This window comes from Phyllostomus discolor, chromosome 3 (genome assembly GCF_004126475.2).
Source record: "Phyllostomus discolor isolate MPI-MPIP mPhyDis1 chromosome 3, mPhyDis1.pri.v3, whole genome shotgun sequence".
Lineage (NCBI taxonomy): Eukaryota > Metazoa > Chordata > Mammalia > Chiroptera > Phyllostomidae > Phyllostomus > Phyllostomus discolor.
This window is the reverse complement of record NC_040905.2, coordinates 6,080,490-6,100,991: the sequence shown is the minus strand read 5'-3', so window position 1 is coordinate 6,100,991 and position 20,502 is coordinate 6,080,490. Positions and strand designations below refer to the sequence as shown.

Below are 20,502 nucleotides of genomic sequence, written 5' to 3'. Positions count from 1 at the left end.
CGAGACCGCGGAAGCGGGGAAGGCCCCGCCCCTCCATTCAGCCGGTGCCATAGAGATGCCGGCGCCGGCCAGAGCGGCTCCAGCCCCAGGGGACGACGGGATGCAGCGCCGCTCCGCGCCTGGAGGAGCCGGTATTCGAACGTTCTTCGGTGGAGGGAGCGGATACCCCGAGTTCTTCCCCAGCACGTCCCCCCGAAAGGAGGCCTTTGGGACGACGGGGTGAGACCGGCAGGTGCCAGGTTGGCCCCGTCTGTCAAACCCGGATTCGTTCTTGACTTAGCCGGCGCCGTGCGGCAGACCCAAGTGGCGGCCGGGGCGCAGAGTGAGCCGCACCGAAGCGGGTGGGGTCCCGGCCGCGCCCCCCGAAGGGGGGAGGTAGTTCGACTCGCTCCGCGGGGCCCCGGGCGGAGGCGCCGCCGCAGCGCTTCACCGCCCCCTTGGGGCGGTCTGCGTCATTGACAGCCTTGATCGATAGTTCCAGGATGAAACTAATTTTACAGTTTTTTCTCATAAATCTGAGATTAAAAAGTTCAAGATTTCAAAATAGTTCTTTATTAATAAAGTATTTTATAAATGTATACTTTAAATTTACAGGTTTTTAAGTTTACAGGTTACAAAGTTTAATGTCACTTCTCATGTAATTATTGTACAGAAGTCATAATGTACAATTCCTTGGTTCTCTAGTAATTTTATACCAGTCACTTGAAACAACATCCTTAAGATTTAGTAATATAATAATCCCCTTTTTCACTTTTTAGAGTCTAATAGGAGACAGTCAATATCCTGAATAACTTCAGAGATTTTTTTCAGTGCTACTGATACTGTCTTTCCACTAACTTCTTCTAGCAAGGTTTCTGAACGTTCTGGTGTATATTCAGAAGACCGTTCATTCTTCTCGTTAGAAATCTGGCTTAGGACATCACTAGTCTCCAGTAACGCTAAGTTGCTTAGTTAAGGAGATTTTACCCACATTTTTCATTATACAAGTATTTTTCATTTCAGGAAGCCTGACGTTCATATTAAAATACGATTTTTCGCCCTGGCTGGCGTAGCTCAGTGGATTGAGCCCGGGCTGCAAACCAAAGTGTCGCAGGTTCGATTCCCAGTCAGGGCACATGCCTGGGTTGCAGGCCATGACCCCCCAGCAATCACACATTGATGTTTCTCTATCTCCCTCCCTTCCCTCTCTAAAAATAAATAAAATCTTAAAAAAATTTTTGCTATAAAAAATTTTTAAAAATCCGATTTTTCCATTGGGAGGAAGATCTCTTGGCACTTCAAAACTTATCGAGTCTATCCCTTACAGATGAAACTAGAGTGTAAGGGAGGGGTAAAGGAAAGCGTACGTATGTGTGTGTTTGGATGGAGGTTTGATGATAGGAAATAAATAAAAGAATTAAAATCTCAGTAAACCTTTAGCTACATTTACTAAGGAAAAAAGTGACAGGACTCAAAATTACAATACAATAAATGGGGAAATTGCAACTGACGGCACATAATATAAAGGAGCATAAGGAACTACTATGAACAGTTACACACCAACAAATTGGACAATATAGAAGAAATGGGTCAATTCCTAAAAACAGGCAACCTACGAAGACTGCATCATGGATAGAAAATCTGAACAGACCGAATGCTAGAATGGAGATTGAAACAGTAATCAAAACCTCCCCAAAAACTAGAGCCCAGGATCAGACAGTTTCACTAGTGAATTCTACCAAACATTTAAGGAAGAAAAAATACCAGTAAGAGGAGGAAACACTTTCAAACTCATTGTATAAGGCCAGCCTTACTCTGACAATCACAACCAGACAAAGGCTCTACAAGAAAAGAAAATTACAGGTCAATATCCCTGATACACATGCAAAAATCTATAGGATGTACCTTCTACAGACAAGATACATCTAGAGTATCTTAAATATTCAATGAAGCTCTGCAATATACATTTGGATTACCATAAACTGCAGTCATGAATTAAGCCTAGAACGGAAAGTAATTATGCAGGACAACACATTATGTTTAAAGGATACAGTTAAACTTCTGGATCTTTTCAAGTTCAGAAGCCACACACCTGTGGGGGAAAAAAAAGTTCATGCTAGTTGTCTCATTCTTATTTTATCCACAATATTTCAAATAAGCATACTTGAGTTTTTTTCATAAAGGTTAGAATTTTAGAAAAACCTAAAAGTTAAGAGCTTTTTATATTAGCTTTATTTATTAAAAAATCAGCTTGACTCAGCTGATAAATTTACTGAGTGCTTTTAATGAGTAAGCCAAGTGAATAAAAGTACCCACCCCCAGGAATTTTTAATCAAGTATTGATATTTGAAGGTAATGGACTTCCTGCTACAACTTCTTAGAATTAACACAGTAAACCCTCTATTTCCTTAAAGTATACTCAAATTTTAAAAACCTACTAAAACCCCATCACTTTTGTGCAATAAGTGATCTCTCCTCCCTTGAATTCCTATAGATTATTTAAATTAATCATATACCTATTTGTAATGTGTTCTCTTGAACTCTTTTATTCTTTTAATACCTAGATTGTCTCTTTGAGTAGTATGGACCCTTTCTTCTTCTTCTGTATTGTGCACAGACAGCAAGACTTCATTACTATGGAACTCAGGGTATGGATGGTTTGGGAAGGTTTTTATGCAGCTGAACTAGGTCATAACAGTTTCTATTAAATTCCTTCTGGAACAAACTACCTTGTCATTTCACTGTCTTCTTAACCACAGTCACACTAAACATTCTCTTCTCCTTGACTTAAAGGATTAACATTGCAAACATTAGCTCTTCCCATTTTCCACAGAGACAGATTTTGGGGCAACTGGTATGGAGTAGGAGGCAACTCCAGCAGAACCTCTTGCTTGTGTGTTCTTTCTCTCTTTCCTCATCAAGCTACAGTCAAATGTGAGCAGTGGCATACAACTAGAAAATAACATGACTCAACTAGCTCTCTGCAAAATTAAGGAGGGCATTAATGTTTAAAACGCCTCTTTATTCAAGTCTGTAGAAAGGTCTTCTTGAGAGTTTGTAAGAGGATATGTGACTTCTCCCCTGGCTTTCCTACAATGGACCACATGTACCTCCTTGTCAGCTTATACTCTCTCCCTGTACTCTAGCCTGTGGGTGGAGAGTGAGATCTTTCATCATTTTAAGCATTTATGATAAAGATTTGGATATAACTCACTCAAAACCTGCTGATTTTTCATCACTTCAAAATACCTATTTTTTTTTTTAAACAGACACATTTTTTTTTTCTGGCCATAAACAACGACACAAACTACCTTTAGTTCTGTTGCTCATATAATGAATAAACTTCTTATCAAACATCTTCCGTATTATTTTCAGACTAGCATCCCTATTAAAAAGTTGAATGAGTAGGCTAACAACAAAAGGTGAGTTGGGAAAAAAATACTGCGGTACCATTTAGGTAGCTATGTACTCTGCAGTCTCTTCTCTTTCCTCAGCCCACCTTTGACAAGAAAACAATTTACAGTGGGAGATGTCTTAGGGCTTTTTGCAAAGGAAACGGGCTAATGCAAGCGGTCCCCTCCCTAATCCTCCTCAATTCCTTCATCTCTCTGTGGCTTCTCCTTGTTTCTACCCACCGCTGCCATCACCCATCTTCACCTCTGTTCCCTCGCTTTTTAGTGTGTCTTGACAGTTACCCTCTTCTAAGCCTTCACATAAAAAGGCTGGCATCTTACAAAGTGCCAGCTGAGCGATGATGAAGTGACAATTTTATAGCTACGTACTATTTCCCTTCCTTCCCAACTATGTGTTTTGCTAGTTACTCAGACAACTTTTCTGCTCCAAACAGGATGTCGTGGAAGCATGAGGGATGGGGAAAGCTGAACCCTTAAAATAGCGGGGGCAATTGAATAGTATCTGCTGGCTTGTGCCTCTTTATCTGACAAACTTCAGAAAAGGTGATAGGAATCATGCTAATGTTTATATTTTTCACCACACTAGGCTAAGACACCTTACAACTTACTTTAAAGCTTCCTGAATTGTTCCTGGTATCCTTCTTTTCCAGTGTATTCAGATTATGCGCTCAGGGATACTAACCTTCCTAATGACCTTTCTTCTTGTCATTTTTTCCATATAGGAACTTGTAATTCCATCCAGTCTGAATTCCTTTAGTGAATATAAGATCCATTCAAAACCCCCACTATACCTAACAGACAGCGCCTGCTCCGTAAAACCTATCTTCTCACTATCTCCACGTTCCAAGGTATCCACTTTTTTCCCTGTCCTTACTTCCTCCCTAGAATGTCTTACTTTCCCTAAGCATTTCCTTGCGCCCAGTGCCAGTGTCCTGCGCATCAAAATGCACACAAGAGGCACTACAACGCTTGTTTGATTTGTCAGTTAACTTGGGGAAGGTCCTAAAAATCTATTTTTTCTGAAAGCTTATTATGTAGTCAACATTTATTTCCCTTAGTATTACTAAAGTTTTTTTTTTAAACTTCCTTTTAACTTTTCCATAAAGTTTTGAGGATGAATTTCTCACATTGAAAGAGTCACAAACATTTTGACATGATGTTTTAACAGTGTAGTTTTCTGATCTCCAGATGAAATATAAGATAATGAACTATAATAAATTATATATCTGATTAAAGATAAATTATTTTTTAAAAGATTTTATTTATTTATTTTTAGAGAGGGAAGGGAGGGAGAAAGAGAGCGAGAAAGAAACATCAATGTGCGGTTGCTGGAGGCCTGCAACCCAGGCATGTGCCCTGACTGGGAATCGAACCTGCGATGCTTTGGTTCGCAGCCCATGCTCAGTCCACTGAGCTACACTAGTCAGGGCAAGATAAATTATTTTTAATCTTAAGCTATCAAAAACATGGTTAAATATATTTAAGAAAAAGGTATTCTTAGGAAAAAAGTCTTCGAGTTTACCATTTGACATTTTAATTTTGAGTAGTAGTTGGCTCCTTTACACGATTAAAGGAAATAAGCAAGGGACACAAAGGAAAGAATACACAAATGGGACTTCACCAAAATTAAAAGCTAAAAAAAGGACGGCTAAAGAAAACATCAGCAAAATGAAAAGGGAACCAACCAAATGTATGGGAAAATATATTTGCCAATTACAGGAACACCTCAGACAAGGGTTTGATCCCAAAATGTATAACGAACGCACATGACTCCAGGAAGACAAACAATCCCATTAAAAAATGGGCAAAGGACCTGAAGGGACACTTCTCCAAGGAGGACATACAGAGGGCCCAGAGACATATGAAAGGATGCTCAGCATCACTAGCCATCAGAGAGATGCAAATTAAAACCACAGTGAGATACCACTTCACACTGATCAGAATGGCCATCACAAACAGATGAAAAAACAAGTGCTGGTGAGGATGTGGAGAAAAGGGGACCCTAGTGCACTGCTGGTGGGAATGCAAACTGGTGCAGCCACTGTGGAAAGCAGTATGGAATTTCCTCAAGAAATTAAAAATGGAACTGCCTTTTGAGCCAGCAATTCCACTACTGTGATTATACCCTAAGAATCCTGAAACACCAATTCAAAAGAACCTTTGCACCCCAGTGTTCATAGCAGCACAATTTACAATAGCCAAGTGCTGGAAGCAACCAAGATGCCCATCAGTAATGAATGGATAAAAAGCTATGGTACATTTACACAATGGAATTCTATGCAGCAGAGAGAAAGAAGGAGCTCCTACCCTTTGCAACAGCTTGGATGGAGCTGGAGAGCATTATGCTAAGCGAAACAAGCCAGGCAGTGAAAGACAAATACCATATGATCTCACCTTTAACAGGAACCTAATCAACAAAACAAATGGGCAAGCAAAACATAACCAGAGACATGGAAATAAAGAACAAAGTGACAGTGACCAGAGGGGAGGGGAGAGGGGGATGATGGGGAAAAGAAGGGGAAGGGTCGTCAAGGAGCATGTAAAGGGCTCATGGACAAAGCCAAAGGGAGGCAGGGTTGAGGGTGGGAGGTGGAGGTGGGTAGGGCTGGGGAGAGTAATGGGAGAAGTGGACACAACTGTGCTTGAACAACAATTTAAAAAATTTAAATGAAATATAAATACCAATTTTCTTCAGGAACAGAAAATGAAGGATCTGTGAGCTTCTCTCTCTGACTAGTCCGGGCCAGTTTTCTGCACCATGATATTACCGCTGACACATACCTAATTGAATACATTAAAAGAAATACTTGTATAATATTTATAAAAATACTAAAAAATGATTGAAAAATTAAGACAATTTGGGGAGAAGGGTAAAGAGAATATTCTAAAGTAAGGCATTTACTTCATTGGAAATATTCCTCAAGGAGAAAATTATTTACTCACATTCATGATTAATGAAGATGAGATTTAAGAGTCAGAACAAAGGGGATATTTGGATTGCATTCAAAGTTCAAATTCAAATGTCTAAATTCTCCTTTTAGTTTTTCAAAGAAAAATGAATTTCATTAAACTGTATCATGTAAATGTGTTTACACATAAGATTAAGTGAGCATTTGCTTTTTAAAATTTAAACTAGAAGACACCCATTAATGCACATGTATATATATATAAATAATTCACTGAATATACAAAACAAATATCAAGTTTAATAAACTGATCGTTCTGAAGTAACTGGCTAAAAACAAACAGCAATATTTGCTAAAGATACTATCTTTTTGAGGCAAATTATTCAAACTAGCAATGAGTAGCAGAGCAATTAGACAAAAATGCAGTAAATCCCAACAGAAAAATAAATTCAAGAGGTAAAAAAACAATTCTTTTGTGAACATTCTCAAAGTAAAATCACTAAAATGTCAAAAACATCGTAAGTACAATGATGATAACAAATTATATAAACCAAAAGAAAAAAAGTATATTCATAAAAAGCTGACTTTGAGAATCTTCTTCATTTTAAGAATAATCAGTTAATTTTTTCTACTTTATAGAAATTTACAAAGGGGTAGTTATTTGTGGTTGCAAATCTTATTTCAAACTGGCAAGGGGGTTAATTGGTTAACATATCTGCCCACAACCTCCACAGGCCTGTCATATCTAACACGTTCACGTGGAAAAATCACTGGAATACAAATGGAAGTAATTAAAGCCGACCTAATCTTTGTAGTTATTATTATGCTAGATGCCAGCATAACTGTAAGCTCCGAAAGCTGTGAAATGACTTCATTCACATCCACATGTAAAAACTAAAAAAAATATGACATGCAAATATGGTTTATATCTTTCCCCTCTGTCAATTAAAAGTAAAGGTTTTTTACTAATATAAAAGTAACTTTTAACATTGCCTTTCAGTACCTTTCATATGGTCTGGAGTGTTCAATCTGAATTAACTGATCGTGTCCATCAGGAAAAGTTAACTTACACCAGCCTAAGCTGAGTCCTTGATTTACCTTCAGAAGCAAGGAGGAAAGGTAAGTTTTATCATTCAAAAACTGGGGGGGAAAAAAAAGAAACCCAAAGAAAACCCTGTTCTAACTTAACAATTTAAAAAAGTATATAAATCATTACAAATTTATTGTGACTAATTTAAAAGTTATATTTTATATGAGACATGATTAAACTACCATTGTTATATAAATATTTACCAAAAGAACAAAAATACTAGCCGTTCCCTCTAAGAGTTACCTTTTATAAAAATGACTATTTGCCACATTTATCCGAATTTTGCTAGGAATTCCAATGAGATCAGTAAAGCCTTTTGACAGATTTTATACTTCAAAAAATAAATTGCAATGTAACAAAAAACAAAAAATAAAGTACGAAAGTATTTCCACAGATGAAAGAAAAGTAGAAAACAGATTTCAGTCTGAAGCATACTCACCTGACTCTTTTCAAGAAAAGAGCCAAAATTCCAATTGAGGGTTAGAGTAACGCCATCTAAGAAGATAACGTGTACTTTGTCATCAGAATATGCAAGAAATTTTCCCACGCCAGGTATGAATGATTCTCCCAAAAGCAAAGGCAGTATATTGTTATCCTTTATCCCAGGGACCTAAGCCAAGTAAGTAAAAACAGCAGGAAGTAGAGTTATCCATTGATAAGATTTAAATGATTAATAAACTCTGAGGCGACTTTCAGATTCTTATGCAGAAGTCCAATACTGTAGAATCCTTACACATGTTTTAACTTTTCCAGAAGTGAATGCCCAAAACAGTCTATTGCAAGCAAATCAAGCTCCGGTATCTTGGGAAAGTTACTATTCTGCTCTGAGCTTTACACAGGACACAGATAAAAATGGCAGCAACATAACCATATTAGTAAAATATAGAAATCAAAGTCTGAAATCACTTCCTTCAAGTAAGCATTAAAGAAAATACTTTTATAACATTAAAAGAGTAGAAGACTGTAGTATTAAGGTTTATAATAACTGTTATAGAGGAACAAAGCAAGCAGCTACTTTAACTTCAAGGCCATAAACACATACAGATGCCATCAATTCCCATGGCCTTCCTGCTCCATTTAAAAGAAGAAAAACAAACAAACTATATACAATAAAAATATAACATAAAATTATGCATCATTTTGCAGTGTTTATCTATTAAGTGGATATTTTTCTGAATAAATTAATACTGTTACAAAGAATTTCTCGCACAACTCAGATGAAAGCAGAACTTAGTATATACAGGAACAATAAAAACAATTTAAAATATCTTGCTTTTGAAATAATTTTAAGATACCATTTTCCAGCAGCATATACAATAGTTATGACTCAGAGAAAGCCTCATCTTGGCACAATGCTGAAGAATCCTGTGAATTGGAAAAGCACAATTTCAACACTTGCCAATAATAGCATTTTCAAATTGTAGCAAAACATTCTCAATGCCATACAGCAGCCAGTTTCATCCTTTTTCCTCTTGTGGCACACATAAACTAATAAAATTCTGTAGCACACCCAAAAATATATTTTTTGCCTGACAAAAAATAGGTATCATTTTGATTCATTCACAGCAGATGGCTATTACTGTGTTGGCTGTTGTTATTTTTTTGTGTAACAGTCTAAGGGAAGAGAGGTCAGAGCCCCGACTAAATATTCAGGCATTGCGTGTTTTAAAAATTCTTTTTCATTTATTAATTTGAGAAAGAGAAAAGAAGGGGGGCAGTGTGGAAAGAGAGAAACATTGATTTTGTTGTTCTACTTATTGAAGCATTCATTGGTTGATTCTTCTATGTGTCCTGACCAGGGATGGAACCCACAACCTTGACTAATCAGGACAACTCTCTCCAACCAACTGAGCTACCGGGCCAGGGTCTTGCATGTTTTAAAAATTCTTGTGGCACACGTGATGAAAACCACCGCCATACGGCATCTCAGGCAAGTAGTTCATTTCCACTGAAATATGCCCAGACCTATCTCCTCCCACAAATCCTTAAGTCCTTAGACAAGTACCACTACTGTTTCCCTTTGTGCTAATCTTTTGTACTTGAAGTTATTCCTCTAGTTTTTAGCAATGAAATGACTCCAAACAGAAGTTGCAGGTGCAAATTCTTTTTAAGAGGGAAAGATTCACAGCACCTGAAAGGCTTAGAATAGGCTGAGTGGCGGGATATAAATTGACTGTTCCCAGGAAATCAAATTACAGACCTGCTCCTTCAAATCCACTTTGGAACTGGCTTAGATATAGTTTATAAAATTAAATCATTTAATCTAACATTACCCTTTCAGTCTCCTCAGTGCTACAGATTAATTAGAATTAAAAAAAAACATGAACTAATCTAAACTTCATCTTCAGCACACATTAGAAATCTTTATCACTATGAAGATAATAAGGAAGTATGAAAATTTTAAATGTATCAAATCCTCAACTTAATTCCAGGAAACAATAATGGTGCCAAATTAATGAGAAGTCACCTATTTCTTAGCAGCACTTGCTCGTCACATATAAGTGTTTCTTCATAATTCACCTTACATTTCAAAGACGGAATTACTCTTTTAACAATACAGTGATTACCTTATTTTATAAATGATGAGACCAGAAAAGTTGACAGATTTCTACCAGATACATGTGTTTCTATTGTACTACCAATTCTTAATTTCATCCTAACTGTTAGGAAAGGTATCAAGGTTGTCAGAACTCACCTAGCTGCCTGTTTAATTAGACAACGCACAGAGAATGGACTTCCTGGTCTGTCTGGAGGAAGGTTATTTACTGAATACATTTTCTCTTCCCTCTGAAAATTAGTTTAAAATGAAAAATATCATGAATAATAAATATTGGCTATTATTACTTAGCTATTTTTCTTGAAATATGTCTTTATATAGGAACAAAGCAAGCAGTTATTTTAACTTAAAGGCCATAAAATCTGTATGTTTAAAGGTAGTTTATGATGCTTTTCCATTTTTCCTACCTATTCAAAAATTATATTCTCATAGCCTATAACTTACTGTCCAATTTAAACCTTGGCTATACTTAAATTAACACGGTTACAAACTAATATTCCTACATATTAGGAAACATCACATAAGCTTTTCCCTTTAGACCAATAAACAAAAAAACAGCAAAAAAATCATTTTAATTCCATGAATCATTTTGTTACATTTTATTAATGGAATTAACTATTGCTACAGTTTATGGAAGACAATATTATTTATAGTCTTGAATTTCCGTTTGTTCTGTTGATTAGATTCCTGGTTTGGGGCTTTTTTTTTTTAATGTAAAGGCTATCACTATATATGTTGTTAATGCCATTTTCTTTTTTTCACTCAATGGTGTGTCTTGGAGAGCTTTCGATATCTCTCCTATGCACCTACGTTCTCCTTATTCTTTTAAACTGCTGCACAGCATTCCCCTCACCCGATAAGTAAAGCTCATTGCATCATTTCCCTATTGATGAGCATGTAGGGTGCTTTATTTTTTGCTATACAAACAATGACACAACTGACATTCTTGGCCATCTTCTTTGTATGCATGTGCCACTATTCTTCTAGGATACATTCACAGAAGCATTTCTGGCCAATTTTATCTGACGTTGCCAACGTGGCCTCCATGACGGCCGAACCAATTCACACCCCAACAATGGAAGCACCCCGCTTCCCACACCCTTGCTGGCAGTACACAGTCTCAGCCTTTTCAGTTCTTGACAAGTTGATGAGTGAAAAATACTAAAATTATTAGTTTAATTTTCATTTCCCTGATGCAAGAGTAAAGTTGAACATGTTTTCAAGTATTATGGGTTATATTCATTGCCTTTGCTATTATCATAACCACGGGGAGAGGATTACCATTGATTTATAACATAGAATATTTTTTCCATGCCTTTGCATTTTTTGCTTTGACTAATTTAACAGACATTAAATATTTAAAATTTAACATAAGCTTGAAAATTTCAAGCTTATCAAACTTTTATGGCTTGTTTTTTTCTGTATTGTACTTAAGAAGGCCTCTCCTACACCAAGATTATTAACACTTTTCCCCTCTATTTTCTAACAATTATGTAAAAGTTTGGTTTCTTCCATTTAGCCCTCACACCCATCCAGGATTTATTTTGGAGTACAGGTGAAAGTAAGGAGCAAACAATTTTATCCCCAAAAGAGAGCCAATTGTCTCTGATCTTCTCACCCAAGCAGACAGAGGACAGTGAAAGTGTGAGAATTCCACCACAAAGGCACAACTTGTCTGAAAGTTTTGTGTTTTATCCAAAAAGCTCATGATAAGTTTGTTTCAATAGAAGAATGATCGTCCCCTCCTCCTGATGCCTCTGAGTAGAACGGAAGCTCCAAGAAGATGTCCTGTATCCATCTTGTAGTTCTGTGACCTCCTGGTACACAGCAGTCAGCAGTGTAGATATGCACACCTACCCTACCTGCCTGTTCACTCTTGTCTCATGTACCACACACACCCCCCCACACACACTACTGGTCATGCTTTCACTTCATTTGCTTGTTTGCCAATCTAACCACTAGGCCGTGGACACTCGAAGCCAGGAAATCTTCATCTTCACCCAGTGTTTAATAGAGCACCTGTCTGAGAGTGTTCAATGAATACTTACTGAATAAATGAATACTCTCCTACAAATAGATGCCAGAAGGGAATCTGTTCCAGTATACACTAGAGTATTTGTGAATGAAGTGCTTGGGATTTGCGTCAAGTTAAACAGGGAGTCGGGGGCAGTGGGAAGTGTAGATGGAACAATTTGGGTGATGGGTACATGAAGGTGTGTTACACTTATCTTTCTACTTTTGTATTTGTTTGCAAGTTTCCATAGTTAAAAAGAAAAAAATCTACTCTATTTTTAACTCTTCTCCCTAGCACTTCTGATAATCTTATCACTTAAATATTCTCTTCTGTAATAGGGAAAGAAAATGCATTTATTGTGTTCCATCCTGCAAGGCCAAGCAACGTGATACTATGGTGACCCCTATAAAAGGTCAAGTGTCGGACTAGGGACAAGAATTACTAACAAAATATCCACATTATTACATTTTGATCTGATTTGTTAGATATATCATGTTATGTTTCCCTGTTTTTTCAACAACAGAAAACAATCTTGTTCAGCTTTCTAGTTATACATAAAGATTTAGGAGTTAAGAGATATTTAAAATATGCAAATAATACATGCTGGAGGGAAAAGGATATACTTTTTAATGTGCAAGTATTAATTCAAAGAAGTATATCAATTCAAAGTGATTCTGTTGGTTTTAGTGCTTCCTATTGATAAATTAACAGAGGAATTTAACTTCTGATTTAAACACAAATTGCTTAGGCAAAAAGAGGACAAAATACAGTATGAGAACACAGTGAAAGTAAGGTGGTTAATAATTATTGTGCCAGTGCTGGCAGTAGGTTATGTTAATTGTTTAGACTAAGTAGTAGCAAGCTATGTTATCTAAAGATCAAATATCCCATATAAATCCACAATTATTTGGAAACAGCTCTACACCAAAAATCTTGAGTTGAGACCTTATTGTCAGCTCACCTCTTCTGATCCTTCCTGAGTGGAATAGTATGTGAAAAAGTTCCCAAAATAAGCTCCTTCTGATTTGAAAACAGATCCATCTCCAGGATAAATCTCTATTGAGTTCACATTTTTATGGCTAAGTCTAAGGAAAAGAAATAATCATTTAAAAATGTTTTTCTAATTGAGATTAAAACATGCATCAAGTCAATTATCAAACAATAACGAAGATGAATTTTTACCTATCTAGCAAATGGATAATTTCATATTCTGTATCACCAGCCAGCTAAATGAATTTTTTGCAGCAGAGTAAATAGAACACAGAGAATTGGTTAATGTATTTACTTCAGTTAACCAGGCTCAGCTTCTGGAAGTGAAACATCTTGTCTCCTTATCCTGGTATCCCCACGTCAGAGTGGCTGGTGCGTAATAGTCACCAAAGCAATGCTCATTGCCTAGGAGCTAAACATAACAACTCTAGAACCTGAAAATAAGATTCTCCTTTAACAATGAGCTAGTAAAATCAATACCTGATAGGTAAGATTCGTCATGTGAGGTATAAAAACTTAAGCCAAGTCAATTTTACTGAAACAGATGAAGAATATGCTGTCAGAAGCAAGTGGGTCCTCATGCAGGAAAAAGAGAGCCCACGAATAAACAATTTGCAGTACTCTTCGGCATTATTTACAGACGTGAACCTCCAGGTCTGGCCAGCACTAGTGTCCCGGTCGCTAGAGGGGGAGGGACACCTCAGTGGAATGGTGTGGGCACAAGGCAGTCACTCGGTGAGTATCTGCTGAGTGAGTGCAGGCTGAAGTCTCCCCTGAGCTACCTAACCCCTCTCATCCCACACTCCCCAGGCAGCCTTCCGCTGGGACGAGTTCAGACAACCGGGTCCCCCGTGCTTGGAAGGGGTACCCTAAATAAAGGACATGTGTATTTCATTCACTGGCAAAACTAATCCCCGCCTTCGGAGCTGTCACGAAAATCTTGCAGATATGGTTGATGGGAATTAGTAACAAGGCCCCTGTTGCCCTAATATAATTAAGTATCGTGACCTTGAATCTCAGGACCAAACACAGGAGCATGGTGGCCCCCACCAAACTCTATCCTCTTGTAGTTTATCTGCAAGGCTAGTCCTGTCCCCTCGGTGACGTCACGGAATGGCTCCAACTCCCACACGGGCGCCTCACCTGTACGTAACGCCCTTGTACCACACCACCTTCACCAGTTCAGGATAGGAATGTTCTCCTTCGTCAGACTGTCCCAGTGAGAGGGAGCCGCAAAAACTCCACCTGTGAGGGATCAAATGCAAGTTACTGTTTTGGGTTACTCAACATAATTATCTTGAGAAGTCAACAAAATAGTGCTACTGTCACAAGAGTTATTCCTTGCTTAACTCATTAGATCAAAAAAGGTAAAAATATGAAAGTATATTAATTAAATTTTAAAATGAGTCCGTTTTTCATGCATTTTCAATGATCTCATTATTGAGTCTCAGCACAATTACATAAATTAACAGGCTTTACTAACCTTTAAAATTTAGGATCCAGACAACAAATACTCTCACTGAAGTACCTACGGTGGGCCAGGCACTGCGCATACACTGGGGATGATACAACCCCCAGAAAAGGAAACATGGTCGCTGTGACGTCAGAGGGCAGACGCAGAGCACGAAGCAAGGGGAACCTCTGAATGCTACGGTGTGTGTAAGAGCCTCATCCAGCCCCCGGCCTTGGAGACAGCCCCTCTCAGGAAGTGAGGCTCATGCAGAGACCTGGACATGAACTCAAGTTAGCAGCGTACTCCTGGCAGAAGAGCGAGCAGGCGCAGTGGCAACGGAAGCCTGAGCAAGCTCTCAGGGCCTGCAAGAAGTCCAGTTCTGAGACAGGGTCCACGGATGCAGGAAGGAACCTGGTCGTGGAAGGCCTATTGAGCCATATTTAAGGATAATGAATTTCAGTCTACAGCCAGGGGCAAGTTATTGAAAAATCATGGATTTAGAAGCATTAATGTCTTTTGATGCATACTCTGTTTAAGTAACAAATATGTATTCAAAAGACTACCTGGGATCAAATCCCAATTCTGCAAGTACCAGCTATGCGACTTTGCTCAGGCTGTTTAACATCTATTTCTCGGCTTCCTCCACAAAACGGGGCGATGATAGATAGCACTTATCATCTCACGGGGCTACTACAGGGAGGAAACAGGAAAAGTACCGCCATCCCCAGCACACAGTGAGTGCTCGGTGTTAGCTGTTATCATTACCACTGCACCGCTTATATTACGTCTAGCATCATTAGGTCATTCACCTCTTAGTGGAGGTAAAAGGTTTATGCCTAGCCATCCAGAAGCCTCTCCACGTTACCACTTTATAAAAAGGACACATTTGTAGTCAACCAAAGACAGGGATGGCCTCTGAGAACAACTGTGGCAGAAAGAACCAACGATCATAAACTCCTCAGCTCTGTCTGCAGCAATCGAGGGAACAGGCCCCACTGAGTGGCAGTGGATGTGCCCACAGAGCGCTGTGCGAGTCCCCGGGCCGTCCCTTCCCACACTTTAATCATCTTTTCAGCCTGGCCTGGGCAGCTCAGTGGGTTAGAGCAGAATCCCCACTGTGCCAAGGTTGTGGGTTCGATCCTCCGTCGGGGATGTGCAAGAATTAACCAACGAATGCATGAAATTGACGTTTCTCTCCTCCTCTCTCTAAAATCAATACATTTAAAAATTAAAAGATAAGAGATAAATAAATAATCCTTGCAGTGACAGTGACCCTCACTAGACCATAAGCTCCTAGAAAGCAGGGACTGGGTCTTAGTCATCTGTCTCTGCACTCCACAGAGCATCCCGTGCACAGGGGGCCTTCCCTAAACGTTCATTCCATGGACACAGAGTCAAGAAACACGATCAACACAGGTGCTAGGGAAATCATTTCCTAGAAGTTCTAAACAAACTTTTGGATGAACTGAATGAACTCTCCTTACAAATGGTATCAGATAATTTAGAAAGAAAAATTACCCTCAGGAGGACTGGTTCTGACAACAGCTTTACGCCAAGTGAGCAATGATGCCATTACCTGTGCAGGTGTGGCACAGGGCAGCTGAGTGGCAGGGCCCTGGGAAGAGCAGAAACCTCCTTTCCTCTTTCCTCTGACACATTGGAAGTTAGAGTCGCGTTCTGGGTGACAGTTACATCAGTTCCGGACAAACTGCGGATTTTATCGTGGAAACGAAGTGCTAAAGACAGAGGGTACTTCCACTGCTCTGGACAGGAGGCCACGGACCAGCGCTGCTCTACCCACACGTGCACACACGTGTGCTTCAGGCCAGGCGGAGGCAGCGCCTCCTTCCCCTCGGTTCCGTTTACACAGCGCTCCTCCTCTGAAGCTCCTTTGGGTTTCATGGTCTGACAGTGAAGTTCATTTTCTTTATTCTTCAGCCTCTGTCCTGGTAAGCTTCCACACGTAAGGACTTTGCCTGCCTTTTCAACCAGTTTATTTTTCTTGGCTTGAGTATTATTTTTTTCTGACAATACGATAGACGAGTCTGGCTTCTGGCTTACTTTACACAAAAAATGCACTGTAAATTCATGCTGAGAGGCGGGCAGGCAGAGGTAGGCATGACCGTCTACAGAGGCCACTTTCACAGTGCCGCCCTGCAGCCACACCACGCCGTCATCGGCGTCATGACTGGGCCACCTCGCTTCTGAGACATCGAGCAAGACACGCTGAGTCGGGGGGAGAAAAGGAGATGGTCAATATTTTCTGTTAACAGACCAAATTTTCCATACGTTTGATACGTATGTGTAAGAGAGCTCTTAAAGTTTGCTTTACTACCTAGAGAGAATGAAAAAGGAGATTCGGGTTGTCAGCCTACATATGATTTTCCACAGAATATTTGATATCTCTTTAGAATGGTACAACACACACACTGACAAAAAATGAGAGAAAAGAAGAAAAAATCATCGTAATTATATCTAGTGTTAAGACTTTTTTTTTTTTTTTTTTGCTTAAAATGTACACTGAATCAGAGATAAAAAGATTTTGAGCCCCTCCCAAAAGTCTACTCTAAAAAAGACTATAGCTCTGGCTTGTGTGGCTCAGTGGATTGAGTGCTGGCCTGTGAACTGAAAGGTCGCCGGTTCAATTCCCAGTCAGGGCACATGCCTGGGTTGTGGGCCAGGTCCCCAGTTGGGAGTGTGTGAGAGGCAACAGAGCGATGTGTCTCTGGCACATCGATGTTTCTCTCCCTCTCTTTCTCCCTTTTTCCCCTCTGTCTAAAAATAAGTAAATAAAATCTTTAAAAAAAGAGAATTAAAATAAAAATAAGACTATAAATGAAGGAAGACTAGCTCTAGAATGTACTATATTGAAAGCAATCCTAACTTAAATGGTATGAAATTAGCACATAAAGCATTGACAGAACTCAGAGTATACAGAAACAGACTCAATATATCTTAAAAATGTTACATGAGATAACAAGTTTTTCAAAACAAAGGGAAAAGGGAGAAGTATTTAAGAAATGGCACTGAATTACTGAATAGTACTTAGGAAATGTTATCTCAAAGGATTATAACCCAGACTAAGGTTCCTGTCCTGGGTCGCACCTGGCACACCATACACTACAATAAATTCCAGGTGACTCAAGGAGTAACATTTTTAACAACTGAGTTACTCAAAGGTCAGTGGATGCTGACCAACAGCAAACAGACTCGTAACAGGTCCCGGCGCTGGCTATGAAGTTTCACTTCAGACGGAAACAGCAGGCGTCACGGAACAGTCTTTTAATCAGTTCATCTTGCCAACAACTAAACACTTCAATTTCCATTTCCATACAACTCTAAATTTACCAAAACCATTGTCTAGGAAGCCTCTTAAGTCTGCACTGCTATACTAGTGCACTACAGTTAAGGGCAGTATTCACTGATGGCAAAGCTGGTTTGTAAGGATGACCAGCTCAGAAAGTCCTCTCCTCTGGAATCAGACTGCCTGACGACCCTGCTGCAGCACCAGCAGCAAGATACGCAACTTCAGTGAGTGAACTGCTGCACAGACACAGGGGGAAAGCAGCCTGTAGGCTAAGTTACGGCTCACGGTTTTTCACGGCTTCTTTGTCACGAGACGAGACGATACAACAGGAAATCATGACAGCAGTAGAAACAGGCAACAGAAGTAGACAATAGGCAGCGTCAGAGTCAAACAGACTGGGTTCAAATCACTTGGCCGGTAAGAAAATTTCCATGGAACAGTTAGGCAAGCTCTCTGAGATTTAGTTCTTTCGCCTGTGAGAAGGAGCTGATTTCCAGCCAGTATACCTTTTCTGACTAGTTGGACACTCACTTTAACCAGCAGGCACCCCAAGGCAAACGGGTGCTATCAAATATTTTTTTTAAAGATTTTATTTATTTATTTTTAGAGAGAGAAGGGAGGGAGATAGAGAGAGGGAGAGAAACATCAATGTGCAGTTGCTGGGGGTCATGACCTGCAACCCAGGCATGTACACCCTGACTGGGAATCGAACCCGTGACACTTTGGTTCGCAGCCCACGCTCAATCCACTGAGCTCCGCCAGCCAGGGTGCTATCAAATATTTTTAATGTCACCCCCAGTTCTTGGCCCACAGTAAACCTTCAATAAAGGATAGTTACTATTATTATTCCAAGTTCAAAGTAGAATACAAGCAAAAGAATAAAATTTGTATGCCCATAAGTAATTACATATCTCTATTATACATGAACAAACAACTACACATAAGCTACTAAAAATGTCCACATAATTTCTGAAATTTCACACCTCCAACCATCAAACAGTCACCAGTATGAAAAGTTCTGAGTATAATCCTGGGCTACAAAGAAAAAATGCAGGGTAATGAATTATGCAACTTCTGTGTCTCAGTCAATATGGAAAACATGAAAGCTCCCTAGTCTGGTGAAATGTAAAGGCCTATGCATCCTATAGCAACACGTCTATTCCGACTGTCGTAAAGAAAAAGACTAGATATTAAAAAACCTACTCTAATCACTTGTCCTCAAATCTTAAAAAACTGAGTTGTAAAAAGTTACCTTTTTTCTTTCAGAAGGTATAATGTTTTCCGACAAAAAAGGGCAAGTGGCGAAAGAGTTTCGAAAATCTAGGGCTCTCCGTAGTTGCTCCTACAAAAAGATACACATACAATCTTAAAGAATCATTGGGAATAAATTTAGTGCGGCAGCAATTCAGCGTCCTGATGACTTTCCATATTCTGGCCACCTCAACAACACTTCAGTGCTAAAAAAGAGTGCTGTTTGTGTCACCTTGACTTACTCGGTAAGCGCTAATAACAAAGTGTGTCCTTTGACGAATTCTCTCTGGTTGTTCTAAAGGATGTGCTGAAGCAGGAGGTGCCTTTTCAAACAAAAACTCCGAGCCACAGGGAGAGAGCTGCAGCCTGGAGCCGTCGACGTACTGCACTTGCACTGAGTCGTCTTCATAAAGGATCATGCGCACCTCGGCCGCCATCGCCGTTAGTTACCGTGGATGAAACGTCCTTCTGAGGCGAGGAGGACTAAGGGATTAGGAAACGGGAGCACAGAGAGTTCTCTTAATGTACAAAAGTCCTATCGAAATAAGCCGATGCATTTTCTAAGAGCATAGGTAAAACGTACTGCCATTGCATTTAGTTTTGTGGAAGGAAAAGTGATTACCGTATTCTTCAGACTATAAGACGCACCACCCCCCTCCCGATTTGGGAGGAATAATGGTTGTTAATGCTGCTGTTGAGCTCTGTTTACACTTACATTGGCGAACTACTATGTTATTTATATAATTAAATATGTTACCACATTTTTTGCTTCAAAATTTTTTTCCTACTTTCCTCCTCTAAAACCTGGGTGCGTCTTATGGTCTGAGAAATACGGTACCTTACTAGACACACTTAAATGGTCTGAAATTAACATCCTTGACAGAATGCCCTGATTAACCCCCAAGGCTCTACTCCAGGGTGGGTAGAGAACCTAGAGGGCAAAGACGGCCCACCAAGTTATAACTGCCTTTATCATTTTAGGAGCTTTACTTCTCCTGAAGTTCAATTTCAGAACATCGTATGTTCAACATCTCATTTCCAACAGCACGTAAATTCCACCCATGCAATAAGAATCCAGGAGATCATCTGTAATACAATGCAAAAGGCAGGCCAAAATTAACTATTAGGCCTAAAAGGACACCTGGATCCTTGTCCCTAGCCTGGCATTCAGGAGGTACCTTCACGTCACTACAGAGCAAGCTAACCATCTCTTAGGGCTTAGATTCATCCTCGTCTCACTCGGTCCAATTTCCTCTTTTCCACCTTTAACATGGCTGGCTACCTGCACCTCTGCTTTCCATATTACAGGTACAACGGAAACGGGGTTAGGGGATGGGTCCCATTTGTGTCTACCACGCACTAGTGATGCACTTCAGGCTGCTTGTTTCCTATTGTAGACTGGGGACAGTAACAGGACTGTTGTGAGGACTAAAAGGAGATAACACATATGAAAGTACCTAGTACTGCCAATGTCACCTCGTAGGAGCTCAATAACTACGATTCCTTTCTAACACTCACTGCATGTCCTTCTAGGACATTATT

At 39.5% G+C, this 20,502-nt stretch overlaps 1 protein-coding gene across 4 annotated transcripts; it reads right to left on the bottom strand.

Moving 5' to 3' along the window:
* Positions 1–536: 536 nt before the first annotated feature.
* On the bottom strand, positions 537–19,540 carry C3H5orf34 (chromosome 3 C5orf34 homolog). Of its 4 annotated transcripts, none has more exons than XM_028523882.2 (12): positions 19,203–19,534; positions 18,962–19,051; positions 15,979–16,628; positions 14,093–14,194; positions 12,921–13,044; positions 10,084–10,175; positions 8,684–8,753; positions 7,828–7,998; positions 7,302–7,396; positions 6,075–6,173; positions 2,031–2,071; positions 537–938 (listed from the first exon to the last, which is right to left on the bottom strand). In XM_028523882.2, the coding sequence occupies exons 1-12, from the start codon at positions 19,395–19,397 to the stop codon at positions 748–750; spliced, it is 1,920 nt and encodes a 639-aa protein (XP_028379683.1). In that variant the 5' UTR covers positions 19,398–19,534; the 3' UTR covers positions 537–747. The 4 variants fall into 4 exon arrangements, 3 of the variants coding, with proteins under 3 accessions (XP_028379683.1, XP_035876058.1, XP_035876059.1); XR_004901884.1 differs by having other exon boundaries at positions 881–938; positions 2,031–3,126; positions 19,203–19,536; XM_036020165.1 differs by lacking the exon at positions 537–938 and having other exon boundaries at positions 1,243–3,126; positions 19,203–19,536.
* Between the last annotated feature and the right edge of the window lie 962 nt (positions 19,541–20,502).